This window comes from Cucumis melo, chromosome 6 (genome assembly GCF_025177605.1).
Source record: "Cucumis melo cultivar AY chromosome 6, USDA_Cmelo_AY_1.0, whole genome shotgun sequence".
Taxonomy (NCBI): domain Eukaryota; kingdom Viridiplantae; phylum Streptophyta; class Magnoliopsida; order Cucurbitales; family Cucurbitaceae; genus Cucumis; species Cucumis melo.
The window spans coordinates 32,622,429-32,641,854 of NC_066862.1; the positions used below are offsets into that span (position 1 = coordinate 32,622,429).

The 19,426-nt window shown below is 32.4% G+C and overlaps 2 protein-coding genes across 2 annotated transcripts; both read right to left on the minus strand.

Annotated features, from left to right (window-relative positions):
- Window positions 1-146: 146 nt before the first annotated feature.
- On the minus strand, window positions 147-6,716 carry LOC103491088 (EH domain-containing protein 1). Its single transcript, XM_008450916.3, has 16 exons — window positions 6,327-6,716; window positions 6,133-6,212; window positions 5,782-5,850; window positions 5,636-5,699; window positions 5,382-5,437; window positions 3,476-3,518; window positions 3,324-3,385; window positions 3,114-3,227; window positions 2,845-2,947; window positions 2,584-2,633; window positions 1,949-2,077; window positions 1,617-1,868; window positions 1,428-1,507; window positions 1,002-1,128; window positions 694-837; window positions 147-607 (listed from the first exon to the last, which is right to left on the minus strand). Exons 1-16 carry the CDS (start codon window positions 6,409-6,411, stop codon window positions 422-424), a joined length of 1,644 nt encoding a protein of 547 aa, XP_008449138.2. The 5' UTR covers window positions 6,412-6,716; the 3' UTR covers window positions 147-421.
- An 8,802-nt stretch (window positions 6,717-15,518) lies between these two features.
- On the minus strand, window positions 15,519-16,614 carry LOC103491089 (ethylene-responsive transcription factor 3). Its single transcript, XM_008450918.2, has one exon. The coding sequence runs from the start codon at window positions 16,383-16,385 to the stop codon at window positions 15,732-15,734; it is 654 nt and encodes a 217-aa protein (XP_008449140.2). The 5' UTR covers window positions 16,386-16,614; the 3' UTR covers window positions 15,519-15,731.
- Window positions 16,615-19,426: the final 2,812 nt, after the last annotated feature.

Genomic DNA, 19,426 nt, shown 5'->3' on the forward strand with positions numbered 1-19,426 from the left:
AGATTTAAACACAACTAGACATTAGATACACAATATTATAACAAAACTATTTAATAAATAAATATTCAACAAAAATAACTAAAAATTTCTCAATTTACCAATAAAACAAAATTCTATATGCATGGAGACCGACCGTATACATCAAATTGAATGTTAAAAGTATACCTGAATGTCAAAGCTCCAATAAATACAAAATAATACATATGAATTGTTTTTAATTATTAAATAGAAAAATAACTTGAAAGAATGAATGCTGATCGATAAATTAATGCTAACTATGCTTCCAATAGACTATACTTTTATAATTATTATACATTACAATAATTGAAACATTGATATTGGGGGTTAAAACATTTATGTTCAAGAAGAACTTGAATGAAGCTTAAAGCAGCCGTGTGCCTACCTGAAAGTCCAACCTCATTCAGTCGTAGGGATTTCTGAAGTTCTTCAAAAGTTGTGGGACATCATATCCCAACATGTCATCCACCGACTGAATCATTTTTGGTTTCAACTTTTCAAATTTGTCGAAGTTGTAACCGCCTAATGTTTCTCGGAATTGTTCGACGTTTGGGAAATCTCCGGCAGGTAAGTGATATTCTCTTTGTACCTGCGAGTTGCAAAGAGTTTTACGTATACCATTCCTTGGGAGTTGTGATGGAGTTTAGGCTGCTAACAACAATCATAAGGAAATACCTTTCCGAATTCATCGGCCAAATTATCGATTAGTCGCTGTTGGGTCTTGGCTTTGCCGATCATGGCAGGCATCTCTTTCCTAAGATGGCTTATGATGTAGGCATGAATTTTAGCAGCTCTTGCTCGCTTAACGAATTCATTAATCTGTCAAAACGATTGTTATCAGAAACTACTTTCTTCTTTCCGAGGAGAAAAGGAGGGTGGGGGGCACTTTCGAGGAGACCATTTCAAATCCATGAAACATTGTATTACACAAATAAATACCATTTCAATCAGAAAAACAAGGATAGTAGACTTGGGAAACTCACTCTTCGATCACACGCCTTCTTTGGGATATCCTTCAAATCAGAAAGAAGATCTTCCTGTTCTTTTTCAAAGAGATCTTTTCCGAGGGGACCTGTAGCGGCTTCATTAACAGGTTTGTCATTAAACGAGCTGTCACAATGAAACACGTGAACGTATGAGCAAGACATCACCGTCATCATAAGAATCCTATCAAACTAATGGTCTAGACAATGAAATGTCAATTAGATGGTATAATATATGCAAAACGAAGCACTAAATGTTGGTGGGAAGAATGTCCTAAAACAATTTTCATTGGCAAGATGCATCATTGTCAACTATTCCATTAGAAACCACTCATCATAAAATTGTATAAATCGATTTAGCTGATAAAAATTTTAAAGTGAAAAACAAATAGTTCACTAGTATTATATCAAAGCAAGAGACCGCACCCAATATAAACACGTACAACCTCAGGAGTATTCAGAACTTTCCCAAGCGACCACATTAATGCTCCATAAACCCTCATCAACTGAAATATCCAAAAGAGAATATTAGATTCCCTGAGGCCACATATTTCATCTTGTAAAAGGTCAACCAGAGTAAAGATAAAAATAATAATATGGATAGTAATAAGTTACTTGTTGCGTGTCAACTTGGTCTGCCTTGTTCAAGACTACTCGAATTTTGTCATCATGCCCACGTAATGAAGCTATAACTCGTTTGAATTCATCACTAATATCAAGTTTATGGGGATCAAATAAAAGTAAAATAAGATCGCACTTGGCAGCAAACCATGATGTAACAGATGTAAACTCATATGCTCTCTGTGTTCGTTGTTTTTCTCCAGACAGAACTCCAGGAGTATCCACAAACGTAATGTGTTCTAGCAGCTTCACAAAAAATAACAGATTAAGGCCATGAAAAGAGTTTTAAAATCCATATTCATGGCAACAACAGATTATATTCTTACAGGATGTGGCATTTGTGAACACTCAAATTTTGATAGAAAAGAAGTTCCAAATGTTGTAAGACCATTAAATGGCATATCTGCTTGGACAGCAATCGTATTTCCAGGAATGCTTCTTTCATCCGGTCCAGACTAAAAAGGAGCAAACAACAACGAATTAGATTTGAAGACCAAACGGTGATCTGTTCTTTTGTAATTTCCGAATTTAAAAGAAAAAAAATGAAAAGAAAAAAAGAAACTACAAATTGACATCCATCTTTGGTACCCATAAAATTTTCAAAGAAATTTAAGACAAAACTCTCACACCACCACCAAAAAGCATGGACAAAATACTTGATGGAATTTAGTTTTATTCCCCTTCTCAGAACAAAGTGTAAAAAGATGCAGCAGAAGCTATTATAATGTGTAGTAAATGATCAATTTTCACAGACTAAAAAGCATGTGCCAAGAAGACAAAACCAGATAGAGTATATACAAAGTAAATAGAAATGATTAACCATGCATAAAAAGTGAGAAATACAATTGAAGTAACAAGTAATACAATTTATTTAGAATCTGCAAAACACAAATTGTCAAACAGTTCTACTTCATCCATGCCGCCTCAACAGGGGGAGAACAAATTTGAAAAAAGCACTTACCATAACAACAACAAATCTGTCCGTTGTAGGTTCTGGTCCAATGTGGGCTCCTAACAAAAGTGAATAAAATGGAAAAGAAATTAAATCAAAATCAGATGTTCAAGACATAAAAATGGTCCCCTATTGAGAGTTAGGTGAATGATTGGTGTGTGAGCGGGGTGGGGGACCTCATCCCTCACTCTCTGACTCATGGAACCTAATACTGCTTTGGGAAAGGACTTTGTACTCTCAACATAACAAGTACAAGATCTCATGTCTCACCTGGATAACTGCTTTTCAGCAGATGTTTGATAAATGTCGTTTTGCCAGTAGAGTATTGACCCAAAAGCATAACCATCGGTTTAGCATCGAAGTCACTATTTGTCTGAGTCATAGGGCAATCCAACATAAATATATACTCACATTGCAAAAACAATGGTCCATCATACCATGAAAGCTAAATAAAAAGAATATTTTTAAGAGAGAAATAATCTCACATGAAATATGTAATGAAATATACAATTAAAATGCAAAACATACATGCCACTCACCAGTAATGGAGAAACAAAATCATTAAATCGATAACTAACTTCTAAGGGCTTCAACTTGTGAATATAAAGCCTTTTCAAACCATCAACGATCGATGTAACGGAAGAAAGAGGTATCTGAAACAGAATTTTGGAGGCAGAGTCATAAGGCCAGACACCAAGGCTAGAATTGACTGCAGTAACTAACACTGCTAAATGTCATTGATCACAAACCTTTTTAGATGACTTCGATGAAAACCAACTTGCTGAAACAGGTGGCTGCCCCTTAGAGCTACCTGCAAAGTCATCATCAATTACCAAGTTAAAAGAGGAAAGCAAAAGCATGAATGAGCCTCCTTCATTAATTGCAAAGATAAAGTTGCTACCATTTGTCTCATGGTCATTTGACTTCTGTTTACGGGCTTTCTTCTGTTTGATAGACAAATAAAAGAGTTAGAACTTCAAACCTAATTACAAAAGGTGTTCCTTTCTAATCCTATGCCCTATAGTACTCGATATTTAAATTAGCAAAGCAAATACTTTAACTTCTTGCTTCAGCCTCATGAGAAGGCCCATGGCCCAAAGGCTAGTCCAAATCCAAACCAGCTCAAAGTCAAAGTTTGATCGACCCAGCTCATTCCTTCAATGAATTGGATTGGATACGGATAATTCTAAGAGAGTTCAATTTTCTTGGTTTTAAACAAGCTAGGAAGAGACCTGAACCACACCTTTGATGGACTCAATTTTCAGTAAAAAAAATCTATATTGGTTGCATAACAGAAAAGCTTTGAACCTGAGCACTGCAAACCATCAAGGAGTGACAATTAGAACCTGAGCCACCAACAAGGTACACTCCTCGTGGAGGATGTATTATAAACATAATCTAGTCCTACCTACAGGACAAAGACTACCTAACTATACAGTTATTGCCACTCAAATTTCATTCCTCATTGGTGGTGGTCAGTGGGACATTGTGATCAAGACTTACCTGAGTAGGCAACAGATATAGGGAAGGAACAAAGTCACAGGGAACACTTATTTGTGAGCTAGCATGTTCTTCACCAACAAACTTGGGTCTGTTTGGAAAGACCTTTTAAGTGTTTAAAAACAACTTTTTGCACTTTAAAATTCTTTTTCAAACATGTCATTTCATACAAGCCCTACATTTTTAGCTTTAGTTCTACCTAGTTTGTTTCAACCTTCACCCAATCCAAATCACACTTGCGAGAGCATTTCAATCAACTTTACTTTATGGGTCAAGGTCGACCTGTGTCAGAAAAGTATGATTCAATTTTGCTTGTGGTTGATCATTGGTCAAAGTATGTCCACTGCATCTTAATGCACCATCCTTTTATACCAGTGTATTGAAAACCATGCATTTCATGAGTCTCACTTCCAAGAAGAGGCTCTTAGAACAAGAATGTCCAGCACCTCATTGTCTAATACCCTTTTTCTTTACATAATAACAAAAAATAAATAAATAATAAAAATAGAGAAGTATCCTCCAGAAATCCCTAATTTGCCCCTTTTTCCCCTTTAGACTCGATATGGAGAAAGTCCTACATATGTTTTCCCCTAGATTCTAATTTCTTCCAAAAGTGACACTTAAAATCCCATTCAACACCCATGCAACTTAGCATAGGACTTGGAAGTAACCATACTTGAGAAGCATATTTCTTTTTGTGGCTAAGGACCTCGGAACTCACTGTCACTTGTGCTTGCTGCATATTTGGTGTGTTTTAGGTATAAAGGATCTATAAATACATGCCATTTATTCTTGTGATTAATCCATCTTATTCCTCAACCCAATCATTTGGCAGAAGCTTGTGTTTTTTTGGTTCCCATTCTGTCACCCCAGGCTCCCTAGCATTCTCCAAATTCTTTTAATGAAGTCTGATTTTTAGTTTTTGAAATTAAAGCACAAGTGTTGTAGTGTACGTTTTAAGTGGACTATTGGGGCACATAGCTAGTAGAGAATGTAAAACCTTTCAACGAAGATCTCTAGACAATTCACCAGACATGGAGTGCCCTACTGCGTAGCTCCTTTCATCAAAAAGGAAATGATGGAGAAATTTGGATGCAAATCTATACTCTAATATATTTTTAATTAACTACTAACAACAAAGGTTTCCTCTGAAATCAACTGTAGTTGAGTCAAACGGTTCTGTTGTAAGAATAGTAAAGTCACGCCAGGTTGGCCTAGACACTCAAGATTATTAACAAATAAAACTACTAATGAGAAAAATTAGTTCTTTTAGCAGTTCAATTAGACTACAAAAGAAGCATACTCACAGCTAATATGACATCCAGTCCCTCCATTCTAGGAGGATTCAAACTCTTCAAATCAACTGCAAAAAATAAGAGCGATTACAACAAATCAAAAGCTTACGATTTAAGGACAAAAACATAGTAAATTGAACAGTATAGAAAAATTCCCAACAATTTGAAATTGGGTTTTGCAAGGTTGGCTTAATAATAGGGAGTTGGGTTATAAGGGCCACAAGAAGTAATGATTGAAAAATATGCACTCAGACCAGGAAACGGACCTTCGCTATTTGAAGTCAATACATCATGAGTTACTTCCCCTCCCGATTGCGCCAGAGAGACAAGCTAAGCATAATAGAAGAAAAAAATTACTTTAGAAAATAAGTGACATTTTCGAACTACATACTCAAGATTCTAAAACCACAACCTGCATTGCAGTAACAAACTCCTTGAACCCAAGATATCCTTGCCGCTTGGAATCTGCAATTGCCCACACCTTTGAACAAAATGGTATACAAGAAATCATCGTCATAATAAAAGAAAAGCGAAGACACAATCACAACTATACATCTTTACCCCCCAAGTTCACGTGATCATCAACATTTAACCAAAATGTTCACGTAAGGTTGCCCGAACGAAAGAGTACTTAAGTTGCATAAGACAAGGAAAGAAACTAACCAGAATTTTCAAAATACAGTTCAACATGAAAAGAGAGAGCCGAAGAACAAAAATGCCAAAACCCAATAAAACGGAGAAAAAACACGAAAAGAACCCAAACCTGCTTGAGATCTTGGCGTGGCAAAGTCGACATGGAAAAGAACTTGATAGCATCATTCCCCGTAATACGCCCATCACCATCTGAAAGAAATAAATTGGGAATACCAGAATCAGCGTAATCAAACGTAATCAACATTGACTGACAAGAAAAACATACAATCATTAAAAAAAGAAAGAAAGAAAGAAATCAAATACCAGAATCGGCGTAATCAAACCATTCTTGATAGATCTTCTGATGATCTCGGGAGCAAGAACCGATAGGATAGGAAGCGATTTCCATAAAAGCCGATCAGAAAACAGCGAATATACTACTTATATACCTCCGGCGAATTGCTTCTTCCTCCGCTTGATTCCGTATGTTCCAGTTCCAGGAGAATTCCGAGATCAGGAAAAAGAAGAAACAATGAAATGGAATGCAAAACACAGAAGAACTGATTCCGGAGTTCTCTCCCTTTCGGTTCGTCCCTCTTTTGAGAAGAGAGAAGGGAGAAGGAACTGGAAACGGAAGCAGAGAGAGAGAGAGAGAGAGAGAGAGCGAACGAGGGGGAAATGGGAATTGGAGGTTTCTTTCTTTCTTTTGGTTTCTTCTATTCCCTTTTGTTCGTTAACGTTTCATGCCGACGATGATGTAATGAAAATTGAAAACGCCGTCGTATTAAAGAAATTCCGGTGGGAACCACGTGGCAGCCATAAAACGATTGGTAAATCCTCCAATTTGTCCCATTCACTCTCTTTTCTATTGTTATTATTTTCATACTCTCTTGCATTTTCCATGTAAACTTCTAACGTATACTATTCATAGTTAAAACTTAATTAGAAAATACCATAATCTTATGGTATTAATTTTTGGGAGAAAATGAATATACATAAGTTGAATACGTAACAAATGGCTTACACATCAAGTAGCTAGAAATAATGCATTCGAGAGACGTTGGGTGAAGATTATCTATAACTATATAATAACTACCTTTTATCCTCAATTACCTACTCTCAATATTATTTTAAAACTTCAATTTGTTACGGTATTTATTATTAGATACCATTTTTACTATCTTACATCCATCATTTATTATTGTTACTATTTCTTTTTCGAACTAAAATAACTTACACCTCAAACTCATATTATTATAATCCAAATTAGAATAGTTTACATTTCAAACACAAACTATTATAAACCAATTGTAATAACTTAAAATTATAATAACTCACTTTTTGCCCCAAATACTTGATTTGATCTCTTTTTTACTTCTCTTAAGTTTAATTTTATGTCAAGTGTTTCGATATGGACTTGGTAAAACTTTAAGTTGCATGCCTAATAAGAAGACTTGGTGAAGAGATTTATGTAGAGATTTATGTAGGTGAACTAAACAAAGAGAGAATTTTTATCTTAAGACTCCTAGCTAGGGTAAATTGAACACATGGTTACCTATGCATTGAACTGGTTGGGAGTTAGGCTAGGAACATCTTCCAGGTAAATTGCTTAGCTAGGAAGATTAAGTGGTCTGTGGAGTGAGTAAAGTTTGGAAGTACGATATGTTGTGGAATAAGAAAAAATTCGACAAAGTAAAGTAGGTGACAACCAATTTTGAGGTGAAGAAGCACACATAACCAAATTTGAAAGGAGGATTTGGCAAACAAATGGTTGTGGATTGGATAACAAGGATAAATTTCGAAAGCTTGTAAATACAAGAGCTGAGCGGGGTAATTCAAAATTCACACGCTCATTTGCTAATTTTCCCAAAGAATTAAGAGTCGGGGAAGATCTTTGAGTGTTTAAAGGAAGAAAACGGGACCAAATTGGCCAACAAACATGACCTTTGTGCCCAACAAAGTTGTCATGCATTGAAGAGGCATATCGTGCATCAGTTTGAAGGGAGCTTAACGTTAATGATTTAGGTTAAGGTAACCTTAACTTTTAGGTTACAACCACATAGTGAGTCAACCTTCCTAAAGGAAAATTTTATTTTAGCTATATTTAGAAATATTTGATGAGTTAAATTTTATTTATGAGATATTTCAAAGTTTGTATTGATAAATATGATTTTACCATCATGTGATCAATTATGATTTTAAATGCAAAACTCTTGTTTTGATTATTTATGTAATGTTTTGAAAAATGGTGGTTGGAGAAAGAGGTGCAGCAAGTACTTGGAAGGACATACTTAAGTTCTACATGCACCGACAATTGTTATGTATTGAGTTGGTTCCACATTAGTAGAATTGAGTGTGTTGAGTTGGTTCCACCTCAGTAACTGAGTGTATTAAGTTGGTTCCAGGTCAATCTCGTAGGCGTGTTGATCGAGTTGGTTCCACCCCAGAGGTGTTCGAGTATAGGTTTGATGAGTGATTTATCATGCATTAATTAAGCTATACATTTGATTCATTACTTATAAGGTTTACCACGTGTTTGAAGTTTCTTTAAAAATCACATGCATTTAAAAAGAGTTTCCTATATAAAGTTTAAAACATGTGTTGTGTATGATTTGAAATAAAAGTTGTTTCTTTAAAACGTTAATCTCTAAGCTTCCCAACTAACAACTTTCAAAATATTTTCCTCCTCACCCCCTCCAAGGTAGCTGAAAAGTTTCAGGTGCCTAATAAAACTTGAAGGTAATCGAATTTCTTCAGAAGCGTGTGATCGTCGTATACAATATAAAAAATGATTTTTATCACAACAAAAATAGTCACTAAACATACTTTTAGTAATTAAGGATAATCAACATTAGATCCAACCCAATCTAAGCATGCCTCGTCTTAGGAAGAAAGAGAAAGTGAGAAGCAAAATCACCCTCGATGTCCTCCATTCTTCGCTTATTTCTCTCTTTGGTAGTCACGGTCCATCTTCAACTTCTCAATGAGCAACAAACACCACCGTAAGAACGTCCTTGCTATTGATCTCTTGGATTCCAATGAGCTAGATGTGTAGACTCTAGCACTTTGGAATAGAAAAATGTAGATGCAATTGTTGAGAGAGTATGGGAGCTAGAGAGAAAAATGAGAGAGTTTGGAGGTTAAGCGAAGTATCTCGTATCAATGAGTTTATACATAGACCGTATCGGACTGCGAAATAATTGGTTTCTTTTTGTAGCACCGTTAGTTGTAGAAACTAATATTTCATTAGAATGACCATGTATAGGAAACTTGACCTTAATCTTGAGTAAGTTATGAACTCAATAAACCTATCATTTTGAGCATTTGTCTAAGTGAGGAGTTGGAAACACAACTACACAAAGATGAAATTCTCTAATTCTCGTTCCTTTGAAAAAGTATATAAATTACTCCCTTAATAATTGATTTCATATCTTGAACAATGAAGCATCAACCTCTCACTAGCTTGAGAGATTTTAGTTCATAATTGGACTATTAAACTGTGTTTGTTCATTAGATGAATCTGTGATACTTAATGAGTTAGATGTAACTACAAAGGTAATTTCACCCAAATGATCTAAACCCGAAACTTTCATACTATATCACTTTACATTTTCTTTCACATTTGAATGTACAAAAGATATTCAAAACATTTAATTTTTTAAAAATACACTTATAAATTGTAATAAGTAGATTGATTTAGATTTTTCTTATTAAGATTATTTTTAGAATCGGTAATACATAAATTATTATACATGTGTAGACCTCAACGAATTTTGATTTGATAAAATCGAGGACTATAACTTGAATGGATAATTTTTCAAATAAATCTTAATGAAGAGTCTAAATTGGTTCACTTTCGTAAATGTAGAGATTTAAAAAAAACATAATTGAGCATTTACATTGATATACTTATGAAACTCTAAGGTTTCACTTCAATTGATAAAATTATTAGTTTAAGATTTAAATTGATACAATCTCCAAAGTTAAATACCAACATAAAATTTTCAACTTTTTTTAAGTAATCGTTATGATTAAATAAACTATTGTATTTTCTTTTAAAATAAAAATTATAATGAACTAATAAAGATATAAAAATAAGAAAGAAGAAAGAGATACTACATCTTGGAAAAGCTCGAGCATAATTTGGTAAAAAAATTAGATTTAAAATTTAATTGAAATAAATCTTAAATCAAATCTCGCCATTAAATTGATTTTTCAGAAGAAAAAGTTTTCTATATTTAAAGTTTAAATAAATTTTAAAATATTTGTTATATATGTTTTTAGGTTATTTAAAGATTTAACAAATTATTTAATTTAATTACTTCCTGGATGATAAAAATCCATGATAAAACTCCAATATTAGTCCAAAACTCACCCAGAAACACACCAGAGAAAAGCGGCAGCGGGTAGAATCGGCCGTAGCTGAAGCGGCGCGGACGTCCTGGGAATACTGAATAGCACCTTCGCGGCTCGGCTGGAGGGTGGTCGCGGTTGGGTTGGTGCTGGTAGGCCGGTCGTGGGTCGAACTGCTGGGCAGGGTGGTCGTGTAGGGAGGCGCGGCTGGGCGTTGACGTGGGAAAGAGAAGATTTCAAATTTCCTTTTAACGGCACAACTACCAATGAATCCTCTTTTTTATAAAAATAAATAATAATAATAATAATAATAATAAGCATTATTATCATTATCTTTTCTCCTTTTTCTTTATATATAAATAAATATATATTTCAATACTTAATTCTGTTTTCTCATAAATCTCATCATCTCTCACACCCGATCCACATAAACACCCTCTCTCTCTCTCTCCCCCTTTAATTTACTTTCAAATACTAATTGTATAACTTAATTTACGTTAATCTAATAAAACTTAACAAAAACAAAATTGGAAGTTTGTAATAAATATTTTCATAATTTCAGTTTTGTCCTTTCATCATTTCTTTTTCTTTTTCTTTATTCTTCGTGATTTCTTCTATTTTAGATTTTTCATCTTTCCTTCATTCTATCTTTAAACGGTATATTCTTCTCTTTAAATCTTTTATATCATATTCACTATTTTCGAATTTTCTTTATATTTGAGAATATCAAAGATCGTTTAAATATCATTTTCATATGATCTAAACGATCGTCAAATGATCATTTATAACGGTAAACACGATTGTTTAAGTTTGAAACACTTTTCTCTTTGTTTAAAAAGAACTACGCAATCGTGTTGATATGATTTAAAGCATTTTTTCCATCGATTGCACTTACCATAGTCAATACGGTCGTTTAGCATGATCAATACAATCGTTTAAAATTGAAACATTTTTTCCATCGTTAAAAACAACTACAATATAGTGTATTATGACCTAAACGATCGTAGACCATTTTGGACTGTAGTATACGATCGTTTAGAAGAAGATTACTCACTCACGCGCGTGCGACCAATTAATCACATGTTGGCTGAGTTATTTTTTTGTAACCATTGTAAGCCTGTGGTTTTTTTTTCGTTTTTGAAATTGGTCTATAAATTATAAATATTTTAATAATTTGTTATATTTTTTTTAAAAAAAACCTATTATATACACAAATATTCCTTCCCCCTCCGCATCACATATAAGTAATCCACCAAATAAATTTAACCTTTCAATTCAATTAAATTAACATCCAAAATAATTCAATGTTAAACAAATCAACATAATTAATTAGAAATTACCAACTTTTGAGTTACAAATTAGAGGCGACAAAAATAATAGCAAAATATAAGGTTTACATTGGATAAATGACAATTTTATTTTTAAATTGTCAAAATAGCAAAACAATTAATTTTCACGTAATAAATAAGACAACTATGCCTTAAATGCACTTACCTAATTGACAATATAGATTTCTAAAAACAATAGTAAGAAAAACCACAAATACCCTATAATCAATACATACTATACACTCTCTTCAACCTTCTAATTTCCCCCTGAAAAAAAAAAAAGAAATCATCTTCTATAAAAACATCATATCTTCTGCATGCAACCACTGCATTCCCTTCTTAAAATACAATCACTTTCTCTTCCGTTTTTTAAACGCTTTCCACCGTTGCTCCAGATATGCGCAACCTTCCTTTTTTATTCGGTTTGCACCATCGATTGCTTTTCACCGGAACTTTTAAAATCGCTCCCCACTTAATCGCTTTGCACCACCAATTTTTTTCATCGAAACCGTTCCCAGATTTCTTTCCACTGATCTTCAACCTTCTGATTGTTTGTACTTCATTCTTCAACCTTCTGTTGGATTTCTGCAGTTAAAATTTCAAAAACAATATCATTTGCTACGTTCTTTGTTCAAATTTACGTTTCTGCGGCCATGAGCGTTCCGGTTGATTGTCAATAGGGTCTTCCGGCGAATCTTTTAATTTCGTTTCCCTTAATTCTGCATTTTCCCCAAGATAATTAATATTTGCATTGTATTTGGCATGATTTTAGGGAGGGTTGAGATTTAAATCTAAACTTAACTATTTGCATTATATTTGGCATAATTTTAGGGAATGATTGGTATTTACGTGCGGTATGAAATTTGAATGTTTTAAATGATTTTTCGTTACTTTTTTAATGTTTTTGTTAATAATTAATTATTGCATTATCTTTGTCATTATTTTAGGATGTATTCACTTTCGAATGTATAATTCTAAAACTTCAAAAATGAAGATTTAAATATCTTTTCGTTAATTTTTTATTTTTTTTATGATAATAAATAATTACTGCATTATATAGTTTTAAATCTATAATAATTTGAATCTATAATTATTGTATTAAAAAAATTAAATATTTGAAGTTATTTTTCATTAATTTGAAGGTAAAAATTAGAATAATTCGGGGATATTGAACCAATTGAATATGTTTAGGGATCTATGAAAGAATATAATAATTTTTTGATTTAATTAATAATTATATAAGTGGGTGTGTTTACAAATACACTGTAATCGGATATGTGATATTTTATTTGATTTTTCGATCCCATGAAATACACTGTATTTGTATCTAGACAGTTTTTATTAGTGGATGGATAATTTCGACTAAAAAAGTGAGAAAATATTTAAGGCAGTTAGTTTTGTCATAAATAATAAAAAAAATAACAGTTTGATATTTTTCTATTTTCTATTCTTATATTTGCCATTTCCATGGATTCTCCTACCGATCATCCTAAAATTGAATTAGTAACGCGATTGGAGGTGCAGAAATTAATAATTGAACATGGCCCCAAATAATTTAAGTTCCTTGGTCAAAATTCTAATCCAATTTAAGTTATGGTGAAATTTTTCTATCAAATAAAAGGTTGGGCCGAAGATCAAGTCTAATTTATGAAATAAGTGATGAAGTCCAACATCATCTGAAGTCTTTGAGAAACTTTATAAATAGAGGACTTATTGGGAGAAGATTTGGAAGAGTGGTGAACAACAACTCTAAAACTTTTGAGATCTAAAGATTGAAACTACGAATATCTAAAGAACACCTCTTCCAAAGTGGAAGCTCTAAGGAGACAACAAAAGAAAAATTCCCTTTTCATTGATCGGTAGAAAACAACAAATGACCATATAATAGAGATTGCACTCATAAAATTCATTACGTGAATCATAAAAAATCACATCCAAAATGAAAAAACGCGTAAGAAGAGTAAGTAGAGAAAGAGATAAGTTGTAGATGCTAAAAACTTTATGTTGGAATCCAATGCCCAAAGCCTAGAAATGTAAGAAAGGCAAAAATGATGAAGTTAGGTACAGCATTGTGTTTTTGAGATAATGGAATTTCTAAATTGTAATGACCAATTTTGAAGGGTTGTATGAGTATAAAGAAAGCTTGGATTCAAAGAGAAGAGAGTGATGATCAAGGTTAAAAGAGTGGCAATTGTTATTCGTTAAGCTACAATTCCAACTATTAGCTTAATTGTTAAATTAATGCAAATTTCAATACAAAAAAAAAAAAAAAATAATAAAATATATAAATAAATAAAATAATGATAAAATTGTATTATTCCAAATTGGACAAAATATTTTTACAATAAAATTATTAATTAGTTAGCTAATAATATCTTAAAAATAAAATTAAAAATTTGAAAAAGACCACTAAATGAAAAAAAATAATTATACTCGATTTTTAAAATTTATTTAATAAGTAAACTAAGGTTTTTCGATGGATAAAAAAATTTCATTTTTCAATAATAACAATGGTTTATTTTAATTTTTTTTAATAACAATCAATTATTTATTGAAATTAATTTTTATTTGATTTTCATTATGAGCATATGACCATCATTGATTGTGATTTATTTAAATTATTTCATTCATTATTACATAACCTATTATATTTATAAAATTGTTTTATTATTAATTCTTTATTAACATCAAATCAAATCACCCTTACCCTTAAAAAAATATTTGAGTTTTGTTTCAATTTAGTTTCTAAATTTTAAAATTTATTTTTAACCTCAATTTTGTTTTTAGTGTTTAATGTCTATTAAATAACTTAAAAAAAAAACCATAACATTAATTAAGTTTTACTATTGTAAACGTCAAATGGTAAATTTGTAGTTTGGGAAGAAAGAACCTATAAAACAAAGGAAAAAGACTATGATATCTACCTAACTTTGATCAAATTTAAAATCTTATATCCAAGTTAAGATACGACACATAAATATCGTATATATATGAAAAATCCACATAATCATAATGTTAAAAATTATATATAATTAGATAAATCTATCTATCTTCCCTTAATTCTTTTTTCCCAATTTTTGGCATTCAAATTCAGCCACAACAACTATTTGGTTTAATTTTTAAATTGCACTTTAGGCTCCATTAATAGACAACAACGTTAAAGGAAAAAAAAAGAAGAAGAAGAAGTATTCAGTTAAAAAAGAAAAATCAAGATTCAAATTATAAATATTTGGTACAAAAACTATGGTAACATTTTAAAAATAAAATTAGTTTAATATCTTGAAATATTTCTTTACCTATAAAATAAAATAAATAAATAATTGATTTTTAAATAAGAAAAAGAAAAGGTAATAGTGAGAGTGGGGAATGGAAGAGCCGCACCAACACCACACGGTTCCAAAACGCAAATTTCCAAGTGGCCTCGTTTTCAAATTGGGCCATTCCTAATTCTTATTCCGAATTAGGAACAACCTACTCCCATTTCCAAACACTCCTTAATTCGGTTGCCTAACACTTCAAAAATTAAATTACCAATCTCTTTGGTTTTGGTGCCATTTCATAAATTATGAACCATTCCCACCTTTTTTTTCTCTTAATTTAATTTTCCATGTGAAATACAACATTAAATTAATAACAATAATCTCAAAATAAAAAATAATTTGTCTTGAATCAGATTCCATCCAACACCCCCCCCACCAAATATGAAAACCCCATAACAGATAATTTATTTATTTTTTTTTAAAAAAAACTAAATACTATGAAATAAAATTAGTAATTCATTACAAATATAAACATAGAAGTAAAAGAGGGAGGAAAAAAAAGGAAGAATAATATATAGTTGTGTGGATAAATCATTGCTTTTGATTTTTCATAATCTTGTCGGGTAATTTCTCTTTTCTCTATGCCTGCCGTGCCAGCACATAAAAAAAAAATATATAAAATAAAAATTAAAAAAAAAGGTGGAGATTAATATTAATAATAATAACAACAACAATAAAATATTGAATTATTGCATCATCATCATCATCATCATCATCGCCGCCGGTGGTCAAAGGCACAAAGCAGTACATCGAAGATCATCGCCGCTAAAATCAAAAAGATCGGAAGGTGGAATGTTGAGATCGAAAGGCAGAGGGGTTTTTTTCCGAGGAACGACGGGGGAGGAAGCGATGTCGTCGCCGTCGTCAATAACGGAGGAAGATGAATCGCAATCGCTATGGCAATCCTCAGGGAGAAGTGGGGGAGTACGAGGGTAACGACGAGAGGGAGAAGTGGTAGTAAGGGTGGGAAGGGAGGAGGGAGGGCGAGGACCGCTGAAGGATTCAACGGTGGAACTCAAACTACTGGAAGTAGGTCTAATCTGAAATCGGGGATCGGGGAAGGGATCTGGAGCGTTGACGGGATGAGGAGGATAATCGAAAAAGGAGGTGGGATTGGGAAGGGGAAAATTGGTTTTAGCTTTAGAGCCACGGAGGGTTATGGCAGCGTTGTCGTAAGCACGGGCGGCGTCTTCTGCGGAATCGAAGGTGCCTAACCAGACTCTGGTCTTCTTCCATGGATCTCTGATCTCTGCCGCGAATCTTCCCCATGGCCTTTTTCTAACACCTCTATATCTCCGGTCGGATCCGGTGGTTGCTGGTGGTGGTGGTGGTGGTGGTTCACGCGGGGGTGGTACAACGGGCGGCCCTCTCCCTCTCCTCATAACGGATTTAATAAAAAAAAAAAAAAAAAGAAAAGAAAAGAAAGGAAAAATGATGGGAAAGTGGAGAGAGATTGTGGAGAGTTGGAGAAATGGGAGATTGAAAATCAATGGAAGAGAGAGAGAGAGAGATGAAGAGAGAGAGAGAGGGTGAGGTCCGTGAAGAGGAAAAACTGGAAGCCACCATCTCCACCTTCTCAGCTTCTTCACCAAAATTAAATTAAAATAATTTCTTTTTATTTATTTATTTATTTTTTTTTTTGTATTTTTCTCTGGCTGTAGTATTATTATTCTTTTATTCCTATTTATTTATTTATTTATTTACTTTTCTTTCTTTTTCTTTAATTTCTCGATTTCTCGACCTTGGGCTGCCCCCACAAACCGACTGGCCCCTCCATTGCTTTTATTTTCTTTTCTTCCTAGACCAGTATTTTTATTTATTATCAATTACCATTTTTTTTCAAAAAAAAAAAATAAAAAAATTAGATTTTATATAATAATTTAATTTATTTAATAAACTTTTTGGTATTCAAACTTCAAAAATTATCTTTATTCAAATTACGAATTTGTCCCTTCTGTTTGAAAGTTAGATGACGATTATGCCCTTTGCACATGCTAACCACTCTCACACTTCTCTGGGACTCTCACTATTTCTTTGCCTCTCCAAATTAATTAGGTTTAAATCATTTTCTGTCTTTATAATAATTTAGGATTTTTAGTTTTAATTAAAGCCATACCATAAATTGATAGCTTTATTTGATAACTCCAAAAAAAAAAATAGTTGATTTTGATCGTCACCATTTTAAGTCATTGTCATTTTAGTTCACTTATCCTACTCGTATACTAGATAGAATTCATTTACGTACAAAAATTTCTCATATTCCTCTTGACTCATATAATAAACGCAGTTTTTTATGATTTATTGAGGTCGTAACCACAACATTTTTTAGGTCTCTACATTGACATTTATTTTTTTATATATATATTTTAGAAATTAGGATAAATTACAAAATCAATGCTTAAAGTATTTGTGGTTGTAAACTTAAAATCATACTCCCAAGTTTGTTCAATTCTTATAATTTTATGATTACTTAAGTTTGAAGTCTAATTTTAGTATTTGTATAAGTTTGAAGAATCACTTATTGTATTTAAAAATTTAAGTATACAACTGCAAGGGTTTCCCTTTTTTAAAAAAAAATTGTTGTGAAATTTGACTTTATAATACTATTTCCACATATATTTTTTTGTTTGGTAATTTTCTTTTCACTAATGTTTTAAATAATAAACTTAATTTTGAAAACCATTTGATTTTTGATTTTTTAGTCTTTGAAAACTAAACTTATAAACATCATTAACATCTATTGGTTTATAAAAATTGTTGTTTAGATTTTAGGAATGTTTTCAAAATGAGAGTCATTGAGACCTAAAAAGTAGCTTTCAAAAATTTGTTTTATGGCTAAAAGTTTGAATGTTTATATAGAAATCCATGAGAAATAACTTTTGAAAAAAAAAGCACAATTTTCAAAAATCAAAACTAAAATGCAAAATAGTTATAAAAGGGAACACAACTCTTAACAAGTTGTTTTTGTTTTTAGAAATTTAACTAAGAATTTGAGTATTTTTTTTAAGGAATATGAGAATTCTACTATGTATTTTGACTGGGGACAAATATAAATTTCAAAAACTAAAAACTGCATTGTTAATTTTTGTTGAAGTAAACCATCATATTAAGGACATGTTTCTTAACAGAAGTGTTCCTATGCATGTTTGAATTGAAGATGAACCCATGGTAGGTGAATATGGTAGTCCAAAATACATTGTAATTATTCCATAATTTGTTGAGCAGTTGCCATGGGTTCATGTTTCTTGACCTGGACTTTAGTGAAGCTCGCCAAAATATAGGACATTGGTCATGTCATTGGACTTGATCCATCTGCCATATGCATCACAAAGACTTCTTGATGCATTGGGTCCAGGAATTGTAGGACACTCCTCCAACAAGACAAACTTCAGGTCATCAATCACTAAAACGATGTTCATCGTATTTTTTTTAAGTTGCATAGTTCTCTCTCGTTAATTTTTCAGTACCAAGCAAGTAATAATTGAGCTAGCCGCTCTTTAAGATTGTAATACAAAACAAATTATTTATATAAGACACCTTTGCAAAATTCATTTAATCCATATAATTTTAAGCAATAATTAACAAATTATAACATCGTATAATTTTGCAATGATACTTGTAGAAATTTGGAATAAATGCCACATCAGGATGCAAAGTTATTCCTATAACTAAAGCGAGACATTCTCAATTAAACATTACCCCATAATAACTTTTTGTTCATCTAATATTTAGTTACCATTGATTTGGTCAATAAATAATTAAGAACCTTAACAATATAACCCTTCATTTTTAATTCAAAAATCCTACTCCCAACCAGCCTGCCTCAAAAAGAACATAATTGGTACAACGATATATCCATTTATGGACTATGTAATGCCCCACTCCCATGCAAATACCTTTCTAAGAGAGGGTGCACTTAGGGCACCACGATGTCTAACAAGGGAAAAAACATTACAAACTAACGAAGGAGACTGTAAGATGTGTTGTCACACACCTTTCTCCCACTTACTATAAACACTCTCTCCATTTACCTTGATATTGACCCATGTAAATACCTTTTGAAGAGAGGGTGCTTCTAGGGCACCACAAGGACGAGCATGAATCTCATGTTGTGGACTTTTAGGGAGAAAATGAGTGAAAAGACAACATATTGATTGTCTGGATTTTGTTGCCCAAATTCAATTCAAATATTTAACATAATTACAGACCAAGAGCTAGTCCTAGTGGCAAGTTCGGGTCGAACTCAAGGAACACGAGAAATTCTCTAATAAAATTGTTTCTAACCCGAGGTAATCGAGGGGGTTGATGGTTTTAATTTTAAGAAATAGTAAATTGTAAAAGAGAAGTAAATTGTAGAAATTCAATATAAAAAGAACCTAGGCTTCAGTTTACTAGATTCATTTTATTCAAGCCATTTGCTCAA

What these genes read in the sequence shown, in the direction of transcription:
- LOC103491089 (XM_008450918.2), bottom strand. Translation starts at nt 16,385, where the DNA reads ATGAGGAGAGGGAGAGGGCCGCCCGTTGTACCACCCCCGCGTGAACCA.
- LOC103491088 (XM_008450916.3), bottom strand. Translation starts at nt 6,411, where the DNA reads ATGGAAATCGCTTCCTATCCTATCGGTTCTTGCTCCCGAGATCATCAG. An exon ending in AGTTTGTTACTGCAATGCAG is followed by an intron (nt 5,700 to 5,781) that starts GTTGTGGTTTTA and finishes TATTATGCTTAG; the next exon opens with CTTGTCTCTCTGGCGCAATC. An exon ending in AAATGACCATGAGACAAATG is followed by an intron (nt 3,386 to 3,475) that starts GTAGCAACTTTA and finishes ATGACTTTGCAG; the next exon opens with GTAGCTCTAAGGGGCAGCCA.